Source organism: Gobio gobio (genome assembly GCF_949357685.1).
Source record: "Gobio gobio genome assembly, chromosome: 12".
Classification (NCBI taxonomy): domain Eukaryota; kingdom Metazoa; phylum Chordata; class Actinopteri; order Cypriniformes; family Gobionidae; genus Gobio; species Gobio gobio.
This window is the reverse complement of record NC_137105.1, coordinates 19410073-19431499: the sequence shown is the minus strand read 5'-3', so window position 1 is coordinate 19431499 and position 21427 is coordinate 19410073. Positions and strand designations below refer to the sequence as shown.

Below are 21427 nucleotides of genomic sequence, written 5' to 3'. Positions count from 1 at the left end.
TTAAGATATTTTAGTTGAAATCTGAAGGCCTCCATTGGCACAATGCACGGTTCACTCTCAAGACCCTTAAAAGGTACTAAAGACGTCGTTACAAAGTCATCTCACTACAGTGGTTCTAAAATAACTATGAATCGGCGAGAATAGTTTTTGTGCGCAAAAAAACCCTAAATAACGACTTATATAGTGATGACGATTTCAAAACACGGCCTCATGAAGCTTCGAAGCGTTATGAATCAGTGAGCCGAATCATGATTCGGATCGCGTGTCAAACCACCAAACTGCTGAAATTTGGCGATCCAAACTGCTGATTCGACTCATTGATTCATAACGCTTCGAAGCTTCATGAGGCCGTGTTTTGAAATCGTCATCACTATATAAGTCGTTATTTAGGGGTTTTTTGCGCACAAAAACTATTCTCGCCGATTCATAAAGTTATTTTAGAACCACTGTAGTGAGATGGACTTTGTAACGACGTCTTTAGTACCTTTTAAGGGTCTTGAGAGTGAACCGTGCATTGTGCCAATAGAGGCCTTTCAGAGCCATCAGATTTCAACTAAAATATCTTCATTTTGGTTCCGAAGATCAACGCAGGTCTTACGGGTGTCGAACGACATGAGGGTAAGTAATTAATGACAGAATTTTCATTTTTGGGTGAACTAACCCTTTAAGAATAACATGAGATTGGCAGAAACTGTGTGTGTTATGTACCCTTTAACATAGCATTTAAAATGCATGATTTTAGCTTGAATTACTTTGAAAATTACTGAATTTATTCAATCAAAAAAGTATATAATAATATAATTTTACAATATTTTATTCTATACAATACTATTGGCCGCTATCCAATAAATCAGCAACAATGATGAAATGCTCTACAGAGAAGAAGTGGCACAACGGGCCAAATGGTGTGGTACAAATAACCTATCCCTCAATATGGGGAAGACAAAGGAGGTTGTGATGGACTTTTCCCAATTCCTGGAGGTGCAAATCACAGAAGACCTCACGTGGACCACCAACACTACATCACTCTCCAAGAAGACACAACAGCCCCTCGACTTCCTACGCCATCTGAAAAGAGCAAGTCTCCCTCCCCCCATCCTCACCACATTCTACAGGGGCACTATTTTAGAGTGTGCTGATCAGCTGCATCACTGTCTGGTATGAGAACTGCAGTGCTGCAAACCTTAAGACCCTACAACGTACAGTGCACACAGCTGCAAGATCAATGTCCCTTTCCCCTCCATCCTGGACATTGTGAAGGACCCCACCCATCCCTCCCACAGTCTCTTCCAGCTCCTGCCATCAGGAAGACGGTACTGGAGCATCAGAGCGCCAGACTATGCCAGACTGCTCAACAGCTTTTTTCCTCAGGCTGCGAGAGCCCTTGACTCAAATCACCCCACTCCCCTCTGAACCCCTGAAACCCACATCCTGAACAAGAAACATTAACACTCCCACCCCATCCAACCCCCACACATAACCTCTTGCTGCTATTGTCCCCCAAGGACTGTTCATTCAAAAATTGTTCACAATTCTCATGTGCAATAGTAGGTGAGCGAGTAGACTACTCATAGGTGGGGGAGTGTATCTTACAAACATTTGGTAACAGTCTCGTCTCTCCCTGTTGTCCACTGGTCACTTTAAACACATTTCTCTCATCTCGTCTTCTGTATCACCCCACTACGTGTTGTTTCATGTGTAAATTTAAGTATGTCTAAACTTAGTTAGATCACTCTTTATAAATAGGTTAGCTATAAATGTATATATGTTACATGTTTTTATACAGTATGTCTTTGTTTAATATGTTTATATGTAGTCTGGTCCTGTGAGGCACAACATTTAATTCCCATGTCTCCACATATAGCGGAATAACAATAAAGCTACTTGAACTTGAATCTATATTTGCTGATAAATCCTTCACATAAAGATAACTGAAAAGTATTATTGTGGCAGTTAAAGTATTCAATAGATAAAAAAGTAAATATGTCAGTCTCAATCTGTCCACGGTAAACAAAGAGCTGTTCACACAGGACACGTTCACAAAAAAAAAATAGGGTACTTGATTTTAAGCTTGATGTGCTTCTATAATAGGAAAATCCCAAATACAAAATTCAGGAGGCAAAATTCAGCAAGCATGATTAATCTTGTTAATTTCATTGCATTTTGTATTGTCATTTTAAAATGACAGCCCTAAAAATACACGTAATAATGATTTAAACTAATACGTAACCACAATTTTCAGTTGAGATATAAAACAACATTTCGACAAAAAACCCTTTTCAAAAAAACATTTGTATGTAATATAATTCATTCTATCTCTGAAGTCATAAAATGCTCGGTAATCTAGTCGAATAGAAAAACCTATCCCACCATTTTCATCTGCGCCATGCGTTGATGATTCTGATGTATTACAGTATATTCCATCGAGAAAATGAACCTACCTTCACCTGACAGAAACCTAACTCAGTTCATGAGGTCAACGAGTACATTTGGCACAAATTGAGCCCTGTTTGTCCATGTGTGTTTAGTTAAGAGACTAAACGAGAAAGAAAAAGAAAGGAGAGAGGAGTAGCACCTACACAAAAAGGTCATGGTGGCGATCGTGTTGAGAGAGTGACGGATTGTTAACTACTCTGTTCCTTAGACCTCAAGATTCCTAATTTATGTCCCCACAGTTCCTTCCTATCTCTCAACCCTTACTTTAGGAGGAGCAGGCTGGATTTAGAGAGCTGATCACCATGGCAACAAGAATAGGATGGGCAAAATCTCATTCTGTAACTGCCGCCCTCACTCAGCACTGTCCCATTCACTCAAGACACCTTATGATTACATAATTTCACCTGTTTCACCTACATACACCCTCTTACACACAATCCTTTTCTGAGGTCCAAAATACCACATACCTCCTATTCTTGCGAATTCTCTCTGATTGTAAAGAAGGCATATTGACATGAAGTTTAATTTCCTGTCATTAGGATAAACCACAGCACAGCATCCACTTCCATCCGTACCAGCTGTGCATGTGTAAATGTGCGAAATCCAGGATGCAATTTGCTCACATTTTAAGCGATTGCATCCATTTGCTTTAAGCAGCAACACCTGTTGTGCAAATGGAGTGTTTGAAATGGTTGTCAGACGGTTAATAGACCTTCTATAAACATCTCAAAGGTATATGGTATATGCTGTTTTTATGACTGCGCTGGTATGTATGTATACAATCCTAACATGCCTCAAGACCTACTGCTGTCTTCTCAACCTTGGCCAAGGAGAGACCCATACACTGGTCTTTGTTGGCGGAGATCTGGATTTATGACAGCGCTGTCACACAAACAGACATGCACTGACTCTTTTTGAATAGCGGAGACAATCTACTTGTCCGGAGGGCACGGTGGAGATTCTTTGTGCCTGGCTTGAGATAGCCTATGCTGTAGTCTGTGCACCTGAGAACAGCTTAAAAATTAGCCAGTAGACCAGTAGACACGAGTAACTGGTAGAAATTTGTCAACAAATAGAGATTTGGAACTATCGTCTCTATTGCAGTGACACTGACGGCTGTGCTGCGCGGTCACGAAAGCTTATCGTTTGCATGCATTTATAAGCATAGCGGTTTAAAAACAAGTGATTTTAAACCGTTGAAGTGCACTACTCTTAAAGGGATAGTTCACCCAAAAATGAAAATTAGCCCATAATTTACTCACCCTCAAGTCATCCTAGGTGTATATGACGAATAAAATCGGAGTTATATTACAAAATTCCAGGCCTATGTGTGCGCTGTCTGAGAGATGGTTTTTGATCACTATCTGAGAGACGCGTGCAAGTGAGTTTTTTTGCCGCCTAATTGGGCTTCAACGTTTAAATACACATACTTATGTCAAAATGCCCGTCTTTGCAAGTATCCTCATAAAGTATCCAACATTTATGTCTTAAGTGAACATAAACCGAAAGAAAATGCATGAGTAACAGTATATTGGATCCGTGCATTCAGTGACAGAAGCTGAATAAACCTGCTGTCATCAAACAAAAAAAGAGACTCACTTCAATAAGAATAAATGTCGATTTAATTTACAGTGAATATATGCATGTTTTTTATACATTTGATTAATTTATTCAATTTATATATGCTAGTATTTCTTTGTTCTATCTTGTAATCAGTTTCTTTGTTCTTATTTTATCACTGACCATTTCCTCGTCTTCAGTAAGCTTGTTTTTGATATTTATTGAAAAAATAATTCAAATGGTATCAAAAATTAAGATGATATAAAAACTTACTTAAAGCATAAGTAACTATATTGTGATATATATACACAATAGATATCGTTATCGTCAAATAAAATTGCTCATATCGTGTTTTTGGTCACCCCTACCACCTAACATGCCTCAGAGTCCCCTTGTCAGTGTGGCATCAATGCACTCCATTATGTCAAGTGCCAAACTACATGCTCCTGTACTCTAAAACAACACACCGCTACTGACACCTGCAGCAACAAACTGTTTTTCTCAATCCCTGGCTTCATGCCCACAACACCCACCATAATGTTATCATCCCTACAGCAGAGTGGCATGCCAAATTTCTCCCTCTCAAACAGGCTCAGGCCATCTTGGTTTTGCTGCAGTGGTGTAGCTACTGTGAAATGCATTTTGAGTGTGTTTATAGAAAGGAGGTTTACATACACAGTCTTTAGTTTTATCATTTAGTGTATCATAAATGGCACTGATTCTAAGATACTTTCCACGTTAACATGTTACCTTCTTGTGGAACGACTTTTAAAGGGGGGGGGGGGGTCTAATGCTATTTCTAGCTTTCTGGCTTATTTACACTGTTAAAGAGTTGGATTCACATGCTAACATAGCTAAATTTCAAAAAACGAGTTGGATGAATGATGGAGTATTTCTGTGCCAAATAAACTCCTACAGGATTCTAATATATTAGTACATATTAGTATTTTAGTACAATTCACCAAAAACCACACTACAAAAGAATCGTGTAAAACTCAGTAAACCTTGATATTATTACTTGTGACACGAGAACAAAATGTATGCACACACGTATACATTATATACAACTAAATTAACGATCTCTAAAATATTTCCTAATTTCACTAAACATTTTCATTTAGTTTCGTGAATTTTTTTTTTTATTAAAACAATTATTTTATTATTTATGCTTTGGTAGGCTCATTTTGTAAATATAAGCAACTAATTTGTACGTGCAAACTGGGTGCCGGTGTGATGAGACGTCATGCTCGGCTAGATTCGCCTAGAACTCGTGCATCTTCAGATGTGGAGCCGCGCGAAAAGTTACAAAAATGTACTGCACACCGCCACGCAAAATGGGGTCTCGCGCACTCAACGCGCACTACCGCCCACTCCGTAATTACATAATTTTTGCCGCACACACCCTCGCGCTCGTGCGGACGCGTCGAGTATAAACAAGGCTTTACGTTTTCATAACAGGTTATAAAGCTTTTATAACTCTGTTTTTTCTTCTTCTGACATATGGCCAAAATCTCATGTTATTAAACATGAAGTGCTACACAGGCAGTTTAGGAGAGTTTTGGCTATGACTAGATGACAAATGCTACACTTGTCTAAGACACTCTTCTCCGCTCCTCAAACACATAAAACATTAGCCTTTATATATAGTGTTCCACCTTGAGTAAAGAAAACGCTGTATTTATTCAAACAGTTCTTTATTTACCCTACTATTGTAAAAAAAAGCAGCGATCTATCAGATGCGGGGCAGAGTTATGAGGTTTGACTGACAGTATGAAGAGTCAATGGAGTTATGAGGTTTAGTCACAAACTCTTTTTAATACTTTTCATTGGTTAAATATTTCAAAACCCTCAGAGAAATGTAAAGGGTGACCAATAGTAATTTATGGGGAAAAAATGACAAAATTTGGAGACGTTTCTGCTAGACAGTGACAATATGTTTAATTTTTTTAACTATAACTATAAACTAGAAATGTTTGTGTTTACCTTTGCATGTCCTTCTGCAATATTACTCTGAGACGGGGCTTCTGGTTAAACTCTGGGAAACTCATCATAATCAATTGTCTCTGTTATTGTACGTTGTGGGAATTGCGTGGTTTCATTGCTTGGTTTCTTGCAGCAGTACATATCCCCACTGAAAACTGCATTTAATCACTGTTTTAACTAAATAAGTAAAGTTATGGTGTGATAAGAATTAGAAATTATTTCATATATCTTTAAAATTACCAACTATGTTTTAGGTGGGCCACAATTCAAAGTGGGTGGACTCAGGCCCACCCGGGTCCACCTGTAGCTTCGCCACAGTTCGGCAGTGCTGTCTTTTTTTTTTTTTAGACCACGATATCAACAATGTTACTAAAGAAGTGTGTTTTTGGTTGTAAAGGAAAGATAACATTGTTCAGCTTCCCAAATAACCCAGTGTTAAGGAAACAGTGGATGCAGTTCGTTTTCCCGGAGCAGCAACGGAGTTCTGAAAGTATGTTTGTTTGTTCCCGGTCATGAGTCGAAACCGCAGTCGGTGAGTGAAACTGCATCAAATGTCTGTGTTTTGTTGACAATCGGCGCGTAAGTGCATATAATATAAACAACACGAACGTATAGTGAATCGAAAGTTATTCAGGGATAATGCCATGATGTATTGTGTGTGTGTGTGTGTGTGTGTGTGTGTGTGTGTGTGTGTGTGTGTGTGTGTGTGTGTGTGTGTGTGTGTGTGTGTGTGTGTGTGACTCTTTAGCCCCACCCACTGCACGCCTCCAAGAGCTCTGCAAATAATCAGTACAGCGTATCTGTCTTTTATAAATATGATCAAACTAAAGACTCTTTGGAGATATGAATGATGCAGTACTACTCTATAGGTACTTAAGAATAACATGAGATTGGCAGAAACTGTGTGTGCTATGTACCGTTTAACATTTATTCAATGTATTGCCCAATAATAATCTTCCATTGTAAGGCCATTACAGTAAATGTAATTGCCATATACTACATAAAACATATATGCATGTGTGTGGGTTTGTGTGTCAGATAGACAGTGGAGAAAATGCCCTGCTCAGTGACATGAGAGTAAAGCCATGCTGACTTGCCCCTTTAGTCTGTCACTACAGGTACGGAGCAAAGGGCGGAGCAGCTCTTTCAACAATTGCCCTTCCTGTCCCAAGGGACACAACGTGTCTGTCTGCGAGTGTTCGTATGCTTAAGTACTAAAGCAGGAGGTAAGACAGGACATCTGTCTATACTTAGACTGATCCGATCTGACACCTGTAAATGTATGTGTGTCTGTATGTGCGAAAGTGTCTACACTGTCTGGGTCTCGAAGGCACTGCAGCCTTTTCAACGGGTCAGGGAGGAAAACAAAACTGCTGACAAAATGTTAAAATGAATAATTGAAGAACTCTGAGTATCTGCTGCGTAGAACGATGGAGGGAGAGAAGGTGAATTGACAATTCAAAATGGCACTTGATTCAAATGATCGCTTAGTTACAAATAAAACATTACAAGGCTACAGGAACAATGACAGATGTGACACATATGATATATTACAAATCATATTTCAGGACTCAGTGAGATTACATTTCATTTCAAATGTGTGTGTGGCACTCACAGTTCAATGGCTTTGTTCCACATGATGGTGTATCCTGAGAGGGTAAAGGACTCCACATTCACAATGTGGATGTTTCCTCGTTCCGAGCCAATGTACAACCATTTACTTTGGAAGGGCAGATGACAGAACGTTATCCTAAAAAAGAGGGATGAAGAAAGAGTAAATACATTATTATTTATAATATTGCAAATTAAATGAATAGAACCACTCACATGCAGAACACTTTATCCACAAAGGCGTCATATGTCTCCATTGAGATCGTAATACAATTTCTTATCTTAAAGGTGCACTATGTAACATTTTTTTCAGTAAAATATCCAAAAACCACTAGGCCAGTGTTATATATTTTGTTTAGTTGAGTACTTACAATATCCCAAATGTTTCCAACTATTTGTAAATCGTGAGAAATTGCTATTTTAACCAAGGAACCGGAAGTGGCGCCGGCGACTGTGTCATAATAAAAGTCCTGCCTTGCTCAGCTCCCACAACACTCGGTCCTGCTCTGCTTCATCCTACAATAACGTTAATAATCGCATCCATGAACATGATTTCTGCCCGAGTCCTATTCCGATTCTTTTCCACCGGCTGTGAGGTGAAGACCACATGTCCCAAGATTCTGCGCTCAAACATGGCGTCATCAAACTACGCCATTGTTTTGAATAGGCGACCTCTAGTGGACGGAAAAGTTACATAGTGCACCTTTAATTATCTTTCTTATCTGAATTAATAAGATAAATTCCCAACAACACATATTTTCATTGTATTCTCAGGTGTCATATTAGGTTGTTTTTGTCTGACGGCATCAGATAAATTGTTCAAATATTTGGATCAAAGAATCTTTATCCAGTCAGTCTGCATTCTAGGGATTCTCATACATCATACTTTCAATTCTAGGGTTTAGCTGCTCAAAATTCACTGCAAGACGTAGTATACTGCTGCAAAACGGATATTTGAGCAACCTCATATAAGAGCACAATGGATTAGATACACTGGAACTTATGCCTTTGGAAGTTTCTTCTGGAATAACAAAATCATTTCAGTTCTATTAAATATGGGATATTTTTCTCACTTACGTGGAAAGGTAATGTCATGAACTTTTTTGAAATAGGGATGTTGGAGGCTCTGCATTAACTTATGATGGTCTTTTTTAACTGATTGTAAACATCTTTAACAACAGTAAAAAAAAGAATAATAATAAAAACATGATAAATATACTCATTATTATTAAATAAAATATTTCATATTTAGCTAAATATTTTTAATATATAGCAAAGAGACAAAACACAGACTTGCTTAAATATCCTCCTTTTCAGATTTTTTTTTTTTTTTAAAAGCCCAGTAATCTCAAGTGTCTGTTTTAGAGTTTCAAAAGAGATGTAACAACCTGTGTCCAGATTTGCCAAGATACCAAAGTCTGCAATCATTCTGATATTTCAATAAAACTCATGTACATTGTCCCCCATTTAGATCAAGACCAATTTACTTGAGATTTGTAATTCAGTCAAATCTTATAGACTGCATGTCAACAATTGATTAATTTGTTTATTTCTCTTAAGCAAATTAGAAAACATGTCAAAGACTTTTCGTGACTTCCATCGCATAATTTCCAGCTCTATCAAGTCTCCTTAGCTATGAAAGAGCAACCTTTGAGATATACCCTTTTCATGCAGGTAAGATAAGCTGCACCAAAAGCTAGAGCATATACAATTTTGCACATTCAATGTCAGGATATTATATTGCTCAATCAATGAACCACACAATTGTTTTTCAACCAAACATGTTTGCATGTAATTTGTCATTCCTGAGCATAAAAAAAGCATTGTTTAGCTGAGCTGCTAGAGTTATGCTTGCTCATCAACTCAATTCTTTTGCTGTACATCAGAGGGATGAAATTGCAGGAAGTTAAGTTACTGGAGTCAAGGGCTGGGCTTCTGTTTAATTACCACTAAAACAGACATATATAATTTTTCTTAGGTTTATCTAAACACACACACACACACACACACACACACAAACACACACATATATAAATATATATATATACATATTCGGTTCCCAAAATTCACACGTATCTTGATGAACAAGTGCTTTTTCAGAAAAGGTAGAGCACATCATGGTATCATTTTATGAACAAAAGGCTTGTTTGTTTTGGTGCTGTGCAAACGGATTACCTCTCACCCCTTTCACACTCCTTTTTCCCAGCAACACAAATGCACACACACACACCTGCCCCCAACACTTCACGCCAGCACCTTGCAGCATCATGAATATATTCATGAGTAGAAGAGTGTTGAGAGAAATACCATGCATCAAACTCAACACATTTCTTTCCTCTGTCTTTCAGACAGAGACACACGCACACACATCATCAGCATGGAGAAGACGTTGAAAGATGACAAGTTGGACTGCTGACTGCTCTCTATTTTTCTCCCTTTTGAGAAGCTTTTAGAGAAATCACACATGTAATGTTGTTTAAAATGTAAGTAAGAATTAAAAACACCAAGAGCATGAAAACACAAACTGCTTTCAAAATGCACTCATAAACACATAACTCAAATAATATTTGCACCACAACTCATTATGGACAACTGCAGCATTAGCCTCTCCAATGCCCCCACCACCTCTGGTGCACCCAATGACGTATTGCCAGAAGTAGGTGGACAGCCCTCAAAATCATTGAATTCAGGTGTTCCAAACACTTACATGAGCACAGGTGTATAAAATCAAGCACCTAGGCATGCAGACTGCTTCTACAAACATTTGTGAAAGAAAAGGTCGCTCTCAGGAGCTCAGTGAATTCAAGCGTGGTACCGTGATAGGTTGCCACCTGTGCAATAAGTCCATTCGTGAAATTTCCTCACTACTAAATATCCCACGGTCAACTGTTAGTGGTATTATAACAAAGTGGAAACAATTGTGAACAACAGCAACTAAGCCACAAAGTATGCCACGTAAAATCACAGAGCGCATGCTGAGGTGCACAGTGTGCAGAAGTCACCAACTTTTGGCAGAGTCAATAGCTATAGACCTCCAAACTTTGTGTGACCTTCAGATTAGCTCAAGAACAGTGCGTAGAGAGCTTCATGGAATGGGTTTCCATGGCCGAGCAGCTGCATCTAAGCCTTACATCACCAAGTGCAATGCAAAGCGTCGGATGCAATGGTGTAAAGCACGCCGCCACTGGACTCTAGAGCAGTGGAGTGGTTCTCTGGAGTGACGAAGCACGCTTCTCTGTCTGGCAATCCGATGGACGAGTCTGGGTTTGGCGGTTTCCAGGAGAACGGTACTTGTTTGACTGCATTGTGCCAAGTGTAAAGTTTGATGGAGGGGGGATTATAGTGTGGGGTTATTTTTCAGGGGTTGGGCTTGGCCCCTTGGTTTCAGTGAAAGGAACTCTTAATGCTTCAGCATACCAAGACATTTTGGACAATTCCATGCTCTCAACTTTGAGGGAACAGTTTGGGGATGTCCCCTTCCAGTTCCAACATGACTGTGCACCAGTGCACAAAGCAAGGTCCATACATGGATCCGTACAAGGTCCATACAAGACATGGATGAGCGAGTTTGTGCAGGCCAGCCAAGTTCCTCCACACCAGAGTCCTGACCTCAACCTGATAGAACACCTTTGGGATGAATTAGAGCAGAGACTGTGAGCCAGGACTTTCGTCTAATATCAGTGCCTGACCTCACAAATGCGCTCAATTTCATGTATGTATGTATGTATATGTATGTATATGAAGATATAAGTAAAAAGCTTGAGGATATATACAGTATTATATATACACAGTACTGGTCAAAAGTTTGGAAACATTACTATTTTTAATGTTTTGGAAAAAAAGTCTCTAATGCTCACCAAGCCTGCATTTATTTGATATAAAATACAGAAAAAAGTAACATTGTGAAATATTATTATAATTAAAAAAATTATATAAAACTTTTAAATATCATTTATTTATTTTATTGATGCAAAGCTTAATATTAGTCAGCCATTAATCCAGTTTTCAGTGTCACATAATCCTCCAATTGTGCTGCTTGAAAAAAAAAAAAAAAAAAACCTAGGAATTTTTTTCTGGATTCTTTGATGAATAAAAAAAAGACCAGCTTTTTCTTTGAAAGAAACTAATACTTTTATTCAGCAAGGATGTGTTAAATTGATAAAAAATGTTATAGTAAAGATTTATATTGTTAGAAAACAATATAATTTCTATTTTGAATAAATTATGTTCTTTTAAACTTTTTATTCATCAATGATTTCTGAAAAAAAAGTATCATAGGTCCCCAAAAAAATATTAAACTGTTCCAACATTGATAATAACTATCAAATCATATATATATAGTTATTATCAATGTTGGAACAGTTTAATATTTTTTCACAAAAATAAGGTCTTTTCTGGTACCTTTACCATAATTGGATGATGATCCTTCTTTAATTCATTCATTATAGCACCGGGGAAAATTACACATCTATCACTTCACTCTGTGTCACGATTCCAAAAATCCCATTTCTCAATGCAAGATTGCAAAGTATTTAGGTCTTTCACCAAAGATTCAGGGAATCCAGAGACATCTCTAAGTCTAGGGCAAGGTAGGAGACCTCTATTGAATGTGCATGACCTTTGACCCCTCAGATGGCATTGCATGAGAAACCGTCATGCTACTGTGTTAAATGTGGCCACATGGGCTCAAGAGTACTTTGAAAAACCATTGTCACAAAAACAGTCTGCCACTGCATCAAGAAATGCAACTTGAATCTCTGTTATGCAAGGCGAAAGCTAAACATCTGTTCAATGCGGACATGGTGCCGAGCTCTCTGGGACAGAGCTCATCTCAGATGGTCTAAATAAAGATAGTGGAAATGTGTCCTGTAGTCAGATGAACCCACGTGCCAGCTTGTTTTGTGGAAAAACTGACTTTGAGTTCTCAGTCCCAAAGACGAAAAAGAGCCATCCAGACTTCCATCGGCAACCGATGCAAAAGCAACTATTAGTCATGGTATGTGGGTGCCTTAGTGCAAACGGAATGGGTGACTTGCGTGAAGGTGTATATTGTGATTGTACAGAGAAAAATAATGCCATAAAGATGATATCTTTCCTGGGAAGCAGACAATGCCAGGCCTCATTCTGCACATGTTAAAACAAAGTGGTTGTTTCTACACACTCGACACCGTAGAAGGGATGTGCCTGACTGCCTATCTGCAGTCCAGATCGGTCTATTTGAAAATGTATGGCCTATCATGAAAAGGAGAAACAGACAACGATGACCGCAGACTGTTGAGCATCTGACGAGATTATGCAAAAATTCCCTTTTGCAAAACTGCAACAATTAGTATCCACAATTCCCAAACATTAAAAAGTGTAATTGAAAGGTAAGGTGATGCAAAACAGTGGTAAACATGCCTATGTATGTCAACTATTGACCTACACCTGTCCTTCATTTAGTCCCTGGTCATCTTGTGTATTTAAATCCTCAGTCTTCCTCTGTTTGGCTCCTAGTGTTCATTAAATGTCAAGCCTCATTGTTGTGGATAATCAAGTCAAGTCAGTGCGTGACACTGAGAGTATGTCAAGTAAAGAGAATTTAACATGACATCTGCAAGTGTAAATCCGCACGTCTATTCCCGGATGACTAGGCAAGATTTGTCTGCCACATCAAAATACACTTAAACATATTTGTTTTTCTATCATGGTTGGGAAACTCCATTGACTTTTATACTGAGCTAATGATATTTTCTATCGTCTAAAAAAACCTTGCTGTATTTTATTTCATTAAGAAATGGTTCAGTACATGTTATTACACCATTAACCTCATAGGGACATTTGGCAGCTCCCTGCCATGTAGGTAATTTTGTCCTATATGCAACTTAAAACCTAACTCAAACAAACTCACACAAAAAAAAACCACTCATTGCTTCTCTTCCACCTTTTTTTCTCTAAAAAAACAACCATACAAACCACATTCATAAATATCAACAGCCCTCCACGTGCGAGAGTGAGGTGTGTGTTTGTGTTCAGATGGCTTCTGTGCCGGTGTGATAATGAGCTAAATGAGTGTATTAGCATGACAGACGGATGCCCTGCACTCCTGACATTTGGCTTGCTCTTTACTGAGCCTTCGTCCTGCAGGGACACACACACACCCACGCAAAGAGCAAATCCATTCAGGCAAAAACTAGACAACCTCCCTGATCATTCATTGTTACAGCACCAGGATGCAGTTCTTTCATCTCTAAAACAGTGTATCTGTAAGACTCGAGAAATGTAAACATTGACTTTTATTGGCTTCATATGGGAAAATTCATTTTACACCTCTGAATGCTTGAGACAACGGGTTCACTGAACAAAAACAAGAAGCCTCAAAATCAAAAACAACATGTTGCTTCAGGCAAGCCAACCATAAAATGCATAATTGACCAGCTGCACATGTACAACATGGTAAAAATCTGCTTTGAATGAGCTCTAATTTATTTCCCCCTGTAAGCGTTTATAGGGAAAAACGTGCAGTGTTTAAATCTGTTGAATTTTTTTTGTCAGAATGTCTTGAGCACAGCAAAAGCATTTTTAGAGATCCGTTTCCTGTTTCCATGCTTTAATGTGCAAACTAGATAGCATTTTCAGGGAGCACTTTTAATGTCTAGCCCAGAAAAGAGTGTTTTTTAACAGGCTGTTCCTCTCTCATCCCTCTCTGGTTATTGTAACATCTTCCGACAGCTTCTTGTCAGAATGTCAGCTTATGAGATGCCCACAGTGTCCTGACAGTAGGTCGAACTATGTTCCTCCCAAAAATATACTTTCCAAAAGAAGCATCCTTCAACAACAAGGAAAGTGTTTTGTGGGCCGATGCTTATTTCTAAAAGGGTGATTGTTTTTCTATTTTGTATGTAGAGTAGTTACATTTACAGTAGTTACTGTACGTGATCCCAGTCTTATTGTGAACAATTCATGTTATTACAAAAAAAATTATTTGTTGCATCTTTGTAATCATGAATAAATATTTTTTGTTATACAACCCCAAATCAGAAAAAGTTGGGACAGTATGAAAAAAAAAAAAAAAAAAAAGAAGTGATTTCTAAATTTACTTTGACTTGTATTTCATTGCAGACAATATGAACACAAAATATTTCATGTTTTGTCTGGTCAACTTTATGTCATTTGTAAATATGCATCCTTTCCTGTCATTCAGACCTGCAACACATTTCAAAAAAAGTTGGGATAGAAAAGCATTTACCACTTTGTAATGTTGCCATTCCTTTTCACAGCACTTAAAAGACATTTAGGGACTGAAGACACCAAGTGATGAAGTGTTTCAGGTGTAATTTTGTCCCATTCTTCCTGCAAACAAGTCTTAAGGTGGGCAACAGTACGGGGTCTTCGTTGTCGCATTTTGCACTTCAAAATGCGCCACACATTCTCTATTGGAGACAGGTCGGGACTGCAGGCAGGCCAGTCAAGTACCCGTACCCTCTTCCTCCGCAGCCAGGACTTTGTAATGTGTGCAGAATGTGGTTTTGCATTGTCTTTTTGAAATATGCATGGACGTCCCTGGAAAAGATGTCTTCTTGAAGGCAGCATATTATGCTCCAAAATCTCTATGTACTTTTCAGCATTAATGGTGCCTTCACAGAAGTGCAAGTTACCTTTGCCAAGGGCACTGACACAACCCCATACCATGACAGACCCTGGCTTTTGGACTTGTTGCTGGTAACAGTCTGGATGATCCTTTTCTTCTTTGGTCCGGAGCACACGGCGTCCATTCCTCCCAAAAAATACCTCAAATACTGATTCATCTGACCACAGTACACGTTTCCACTGTGTGATGGTCCTGTGTGACGCTTCTGGACACTGTTAACATAGGGCTTCCTTTTGGCACAGTACAGTTTTAACTGGCATTTGTGGATGTAACTACGTATTGTGGTACTTGACAAAGGTTTGCCAAAGTAGTCCTGAGCCCATGTGGTGATATCGCTTATAGATGAATGACGATTCTTGATGCAGTGCCGCCTGAGGGATCGGAGATCACGGTTGTTCAGCTTAGGCTTGCGCCCTTGTCCTTTACGCACTGAAATTCCTCCAGATTCCTTGAATCTTTTAATTATGTTATGCACTGTTGAATGTGAAATATCCAAATCTCTTCCTATCTTTCTTTGAGGAACATTGTTTTTAAACATTTCAATAATTTTATCACGTATTTGTTGGCAAACTGGCGATCCTCGGCCCATCTTTGCTCCTAAAGGATTAAACCTTTCTTGGATGCTGCTTTTGTACCAAATCATAATTACAATCACCTGTTGACATCATTTGTTTCAAATCACATCATTATTTAACCATTTTACCTCATTACTAGCCCTAAATTGCTCCTGTCCCAACTTTTTTTGAAATATGTTGCAGGTCTGAATGACAGGAAAGGATGCATATTTACAAATGACATGAAGTTGACCAGACAAAACATGAAATATTTTGTGTTCATATTGTCTGCAATGAAATACAAGTCAAAGTAAATTTAGAAATCACTTCTTTTTTTTTTTTTTTGCGTTTTCCATACTGTCCCAACTTTTTCTGACTTGGGGTTGTAAAATATTATTATTGATTTGTACTATTTTTTATATCTTATTGTGAACCATATGATTTTCCAAATAATTAATTTGTTGTATCTCTGTAATTGATAAATATTATTTTTTAAAGAATAAATTATTGCATCTTCTTATCAATTGTTAACTCTTTCCCCGCCATTGATGGAAATTTCCATCATTTGTGAGAAAACGCTTCTCCGCCATTGACAGATTTTTCCAATATTATCTGCCCACTTTTAAGACCGCCGCAGTTTGAGGACTACATTTCTAAGACCCTAGTTTTTTTGTGACAGCGCCATCTAGCCCACTGTACTCCAACAGAGGAGACCTGATTCAAACTTTTTCCACCTTATTTTTAACAAAACAGCAGGCACAGCTATTTTAAACTTAACTACTTAAAGGAACACTCCAACGTTTTTAGAAACAGGGCTTATTCAACTTCTTTCCTACATTTAGATATGTGTGTAAATGCATTTTTGTGCATGCATTGTTTTAGTTTGGCAGGGTCGCTGCTAGCTTAGCTTAGCATAATGAATGGAATCCTATGTTGCCAGCTAGCATGTCCCGAGTAAAAGTGATAAAAAAAAAAAACCCACCTAATTACTTCTTGTGGCCTGCGTATTCACAACGAGTACAAATAGTGATGCAGATTAAGACTAGGCGATTTCCTAGGCAGATATTGACTTGGGACTATATTATGGGGAAGCACAGGCGAAGCACTGCTACTTGGGCGCAGAGATATCAAGGGGATTTCATGTGTTGCGTGATATCTCTGCGCCCAAGTAGCAGTGCTTCGCCTGTGCTTCACCCTAATATAGTCCCAAGTTAATATCCGCCTAGGAAATCGCCTAGTCTTAATCTGCATCGCTATTTGTATTCGTTGTGAATACGCAGGCCACAAGAAGTAATTAAGTGGGGTTTTTTTTTCTTTTCACTTTATACTTTTACTCGGGACATGCTGGCTGGCAACATAGGATTCCATTCATTATGCAAAGCTAAGCTAGCGGCGACCCTGCCAAACTAAAACAATGCATGCACTGAGACAAAAATGCATTTGCCCACATATCTAAATGTAGGAAAGATGTTGAATAAGCCCCGTTTCTAAAAACGGTGAAGAATCGGATCAGCTGAAAGGGGCGGAGTTAGAATTTCCCAATCAGCTGATAGCGGAGCTTGACTACGTGGCCTGCCTGAACTAACGCTGTATGCTTGATTTATGAAACTTACCCACATTCAAGTGTTAATAAAAAAGAATGCATGAAGCTAGAATAAAACATTTTTGTTTTCAAAGCAGAAGGTCTGTTCTTTTTTTGCTGTTGTTGATATATTGTATGTTCAGATATTCATACAACAAAATATTCTGGGGCCATGGTATTTTTATTAAAATGATCAAAAACGCTGGAGGTGACTGGCAAATTATTTCTAAAAGCGATGGCAGGGAAAAAGTTAAGAGAAAAAGTGATGTATTTTCAGAGAATTATATATTTTTTTAAATATATAATAAAATTTCATATAATAACATAAAATTAATTATATTAATTATTTCTACATACTTACATTAAATTAAATCACTCAGCAATGCATTGCATTACGCCAGCAAAATGGGTTCTGGATGCCAATTCATATTAACTTTATAGCTCAACACAGAGACATTTTGTTTGCACTCAGGGGCACAGCCGCCTCATTGTGGCCTCAGGGATGAGGCAGGTCACAGCAGAGGGAAACACTTTCTAAATGTCAAGCACACAGACACATCAGTTATATACCTATGACCCCTGCCTGTATTTTCTGAGGCAGATACACCCGTGCAGACAGACCTGCACACACACACATGCAGTTATGTGGTAAAAACTTGTTCGACCCTGAAAGCCGCTGTTGGCAAGTTGTCACTCTCATCAAGAGAAGCAGTGCAGATTATAAGTGAAGGGCTGGCTCATCTCTTATCAGAGTCAACAGCTGTCCAAACCGAATCAGAAGGTTACAACCTTCCTGCACTGATCTATAGCTATGAGTGTGATTAAAGGTCTAACACATTCTTCAATTCTTGCCACAGAGCTACAACGCTGATTGAAGTGTCCTTAGTATGAACACATGTTTCTGTTGAGGATACTGTTTGAATAAAGCACCTTTTCATGCTTTTAAAGGGAATATGTCATGTAAAACGGGATGAAATAAAAAAATATTTTGATGTGCAATGCAGACATACTTTAACTTATAGTCAAAATTCACTCTCAAGTCCACTAAGCTTAAAAAAATACTGCAAGTTATCAGGAAATCATCATGGTTATCACATCACAAAGATGAGCATAATAAAACATGACCAATCACTTTTGATATTTAAAGCGTTTTGAGTACATAGAAAAGCGCTATATAAATGTAACAAATTATTAGGGCCTGACCACCGATGGTGTGACGACCCTATTCTCTGAAATGAATCACATTTTTGAGGGCCTAAACATGCTTGAAAACTCATGAAACTTTGCACACGCGTGGGAAGTGGTGAAAATTTACGTCTGATATGGGTTTCAGAATTAGGTGTGGCAAAATGGCTTGATAGCACCACCTACAACATTTTTATTAAGCGCCGCTCGCACTAAGTATGAAATTCGGTAGACACATGTAACAGCCCAATACCTACAAAAAAGTTGATAAACATAATATTTGAACACAGTCTAATCTAAAGGCCTTTGCGACGTTAAATTGCGAAGATCTTGAGTTTTCCCTGAAGGGCGTGTCCGTGGCGGACCAACAAAATTCGATGTTTCACCATGAAAAAGGAATTTGTTTTAACTCTGGCATACAATGTCCGATCTGCTCCAAACTTCACATGTTTTATTAGAGTCCTGGCCTGGAGACATTTACATGCCAATTAAAGTAATAGCAAAAACTGCGGGCAACAGGAAGTGACATGTTTAACACTGTGATGCCCTACTAGCAACATACTAAAATATGCAATTGAGTACTAAACATGCTAGAAACATTCTAAAACATGCTAGCAACACTTAGCTGAGTGCAGGAAGTTGTCAAAACTCAAGCATACAATGTCCAATCAGCCTCAAACTTTTGATAAGTGCCCTGGCCAGAAGACATTCACACGCCAACATTTTGTAATAGTCATAGCTCCACCAGCTGGTAGCAGGAAGTGTGGCCAATACAAATACTGGCAAATACGTAGTCCTCCTATTTTTATACACTTAAATGCATATTGCCCACCATGCTGTTTTCCTAAAGCTACCAAGTGGTGGTGGCATGGGTGTGAGGACCCTTTCATTTCTGTTTGCAGCTTTAATTATTATTATTTTTTACTTTATTTATTTACTTTTTTTTAAATGTGTTGCAGGTCTGAATGACAGGAAAGGATGCATATTTACAAATGACATGAAGTTGACCAGACAAAACATGAAATATTTTGTGTTCATATTGTCTGCAATGAAATGCAAGTCAAAGTAAATTTAGAAATCACTTCTTTTTTTTTTATTGGCGTTTTCCATACTGTCCCAACTTTTTCTGATTTGGGGTTGTAGTACAGTACCAAAAACAGCTTGTTTTTAACGTATAACCAAGCAAGCTCAAAGCAAACATAAAACTTTATCATATTTGTCAAAGTTGCCTGAAAGGAAATGGTCATTTAAAAGGATAGTTAAAATTAGGATAAATATAGGATAGAAAATTCTGAAACATAAAAGAGGACTTTAGATTTTTTTCCCCATTCAATGGAAGTCAATGGTCACCAACACAGCTTGGTCTTCAAAAATAAAATTGAATTCAAAATATCTTCTTTTATGTTACACAGTAGACAGAAAGACAGATTTGGAACAACATTAGAGTGAGTAAATGATGATAGATTTTTCATTTTTTGTTAAACTATTCCTTTAAAACTAAATCGCAAATCTTGGTTAACATTATAATTCGATTAAAGAAAATGCTTCAAAATAGTAAAATAAGGTTTCTATTTGGATTAGTTTGCTCTTTTCCCACTACTGTTTGCAAACATGACTACACATGTTGACTAGCCTCCCTATGCAACCAACAGAGAAATGACTGTTGTGTTCTGTGCTGCACCTGGGTACCAGCAGTGGGAGAGCAAGTGGAAGTCAACTGGAATAATAAGAGAGTGAAAGAGAGAAACTGAGGTATCAGATGTGAGTGTGGGCCCACAGACTCCACAACACCAGCTCTGCCACACACACAGTCCTGTATCGCTAACACTGATCAGCAGTCTACATGCACAAACACGCACAGAGCAAGTGTAGATTAAGTGACCGTGGCTGACCTCTCCTTGTTGAACTTGAGTGAGTGCAGCACAGCTGGTCTCTTCTGTCGCAGGTTCCACATGTGAATACTGTCATCGGCCAAAGCACTAACCAGCGCCCCCTACAAGACAGAAAGAAAAAAACACAGCGATAGAGAGCTTTACAAATAGACCTTAGTCAAGTTAGACACCATAATGAATTTAACGCAGATGAAAACGAGGCTGTGAGAGATAGACTTACAGCCTCACACACACACACACACACACACACACACACACACACACACACACACACTCTGATTTACTATCGTTGTGGGGACTCTCCATAGATGTAATGGTTTTTAAATTGTACAAACTGTATATTCTTTCCCCTTACACTAAACCTACCCCTGAGCCTACCATCACAGAAAACCTTCTGCATTTTTACATTTTCAAAAAAATAAAAAAGAATTCTGTATGATTTATAAGCTTGTTTCCTCATGGGGACCTGAATTTAGGTCCACACTGTGACACGAGTTTGGGGTCAGTAAGTTTTTTAATTGATCAAAAGTGACAGTAAAGATGTATGTTACAAAAGATATCTATTTCAAATAAAATGCTGTCCACAAAGATATTAATCAGCACAACTGTTTTCAACATTGATAATGATAAGAAATGTTTCTTGAGCACGAAATCAGTATATTAGAAGGATTTCTAAAGGCTCATGCGACACTGAAGACACTGAACATTTGCCATCACTGGAATAAATTACATTATAACATATCATAAATTGTAATTATAATATATATTTAATATATAAAATAATATAAAATATTTCACAATATTACTGTTTTTATCACATTCATATGGTAGCCTTGGTGAGCACAAGAGGCTTCTTAAAAAATTACTTTTGAATGCTATGTTAACATTATCAAAAACCAAGACACAACAAAGTCAAATTTGAGATATATATATATATATATATATATATATATATATATATATATATATATATATATATATATATATATATATA

The 21427-nt window shown here is 38.0% G+C and overlaps 1 protein-coding gene across 1 annotated transcript in view; it reads right to left on the bottom strand.

Annotated features, from left to right (window-relative positions):
- stxbp5a (syntaxin binding protein 5a (tomosyn)) overlaps positions 1-21427 on the bottom strand; it is a 114703-nt gene that overhangs the window by 46000 nt on the left and 47276 nt on the right. The window contains exons 4-5 of the mRNA XM_079831780.1: positions 20434-20534; positions 7595-7729 (exon numbers count right to left, since the gene is read on the bottom strand). Coding sequence (XP_079687906.1) covers positions 7595-7729; positions 20434-20534 — 236 coding nt within the window. The remainder of the gene's footprint in view (positions 1-7594; positions 7730-20433; positions 20535-21427) is intronic.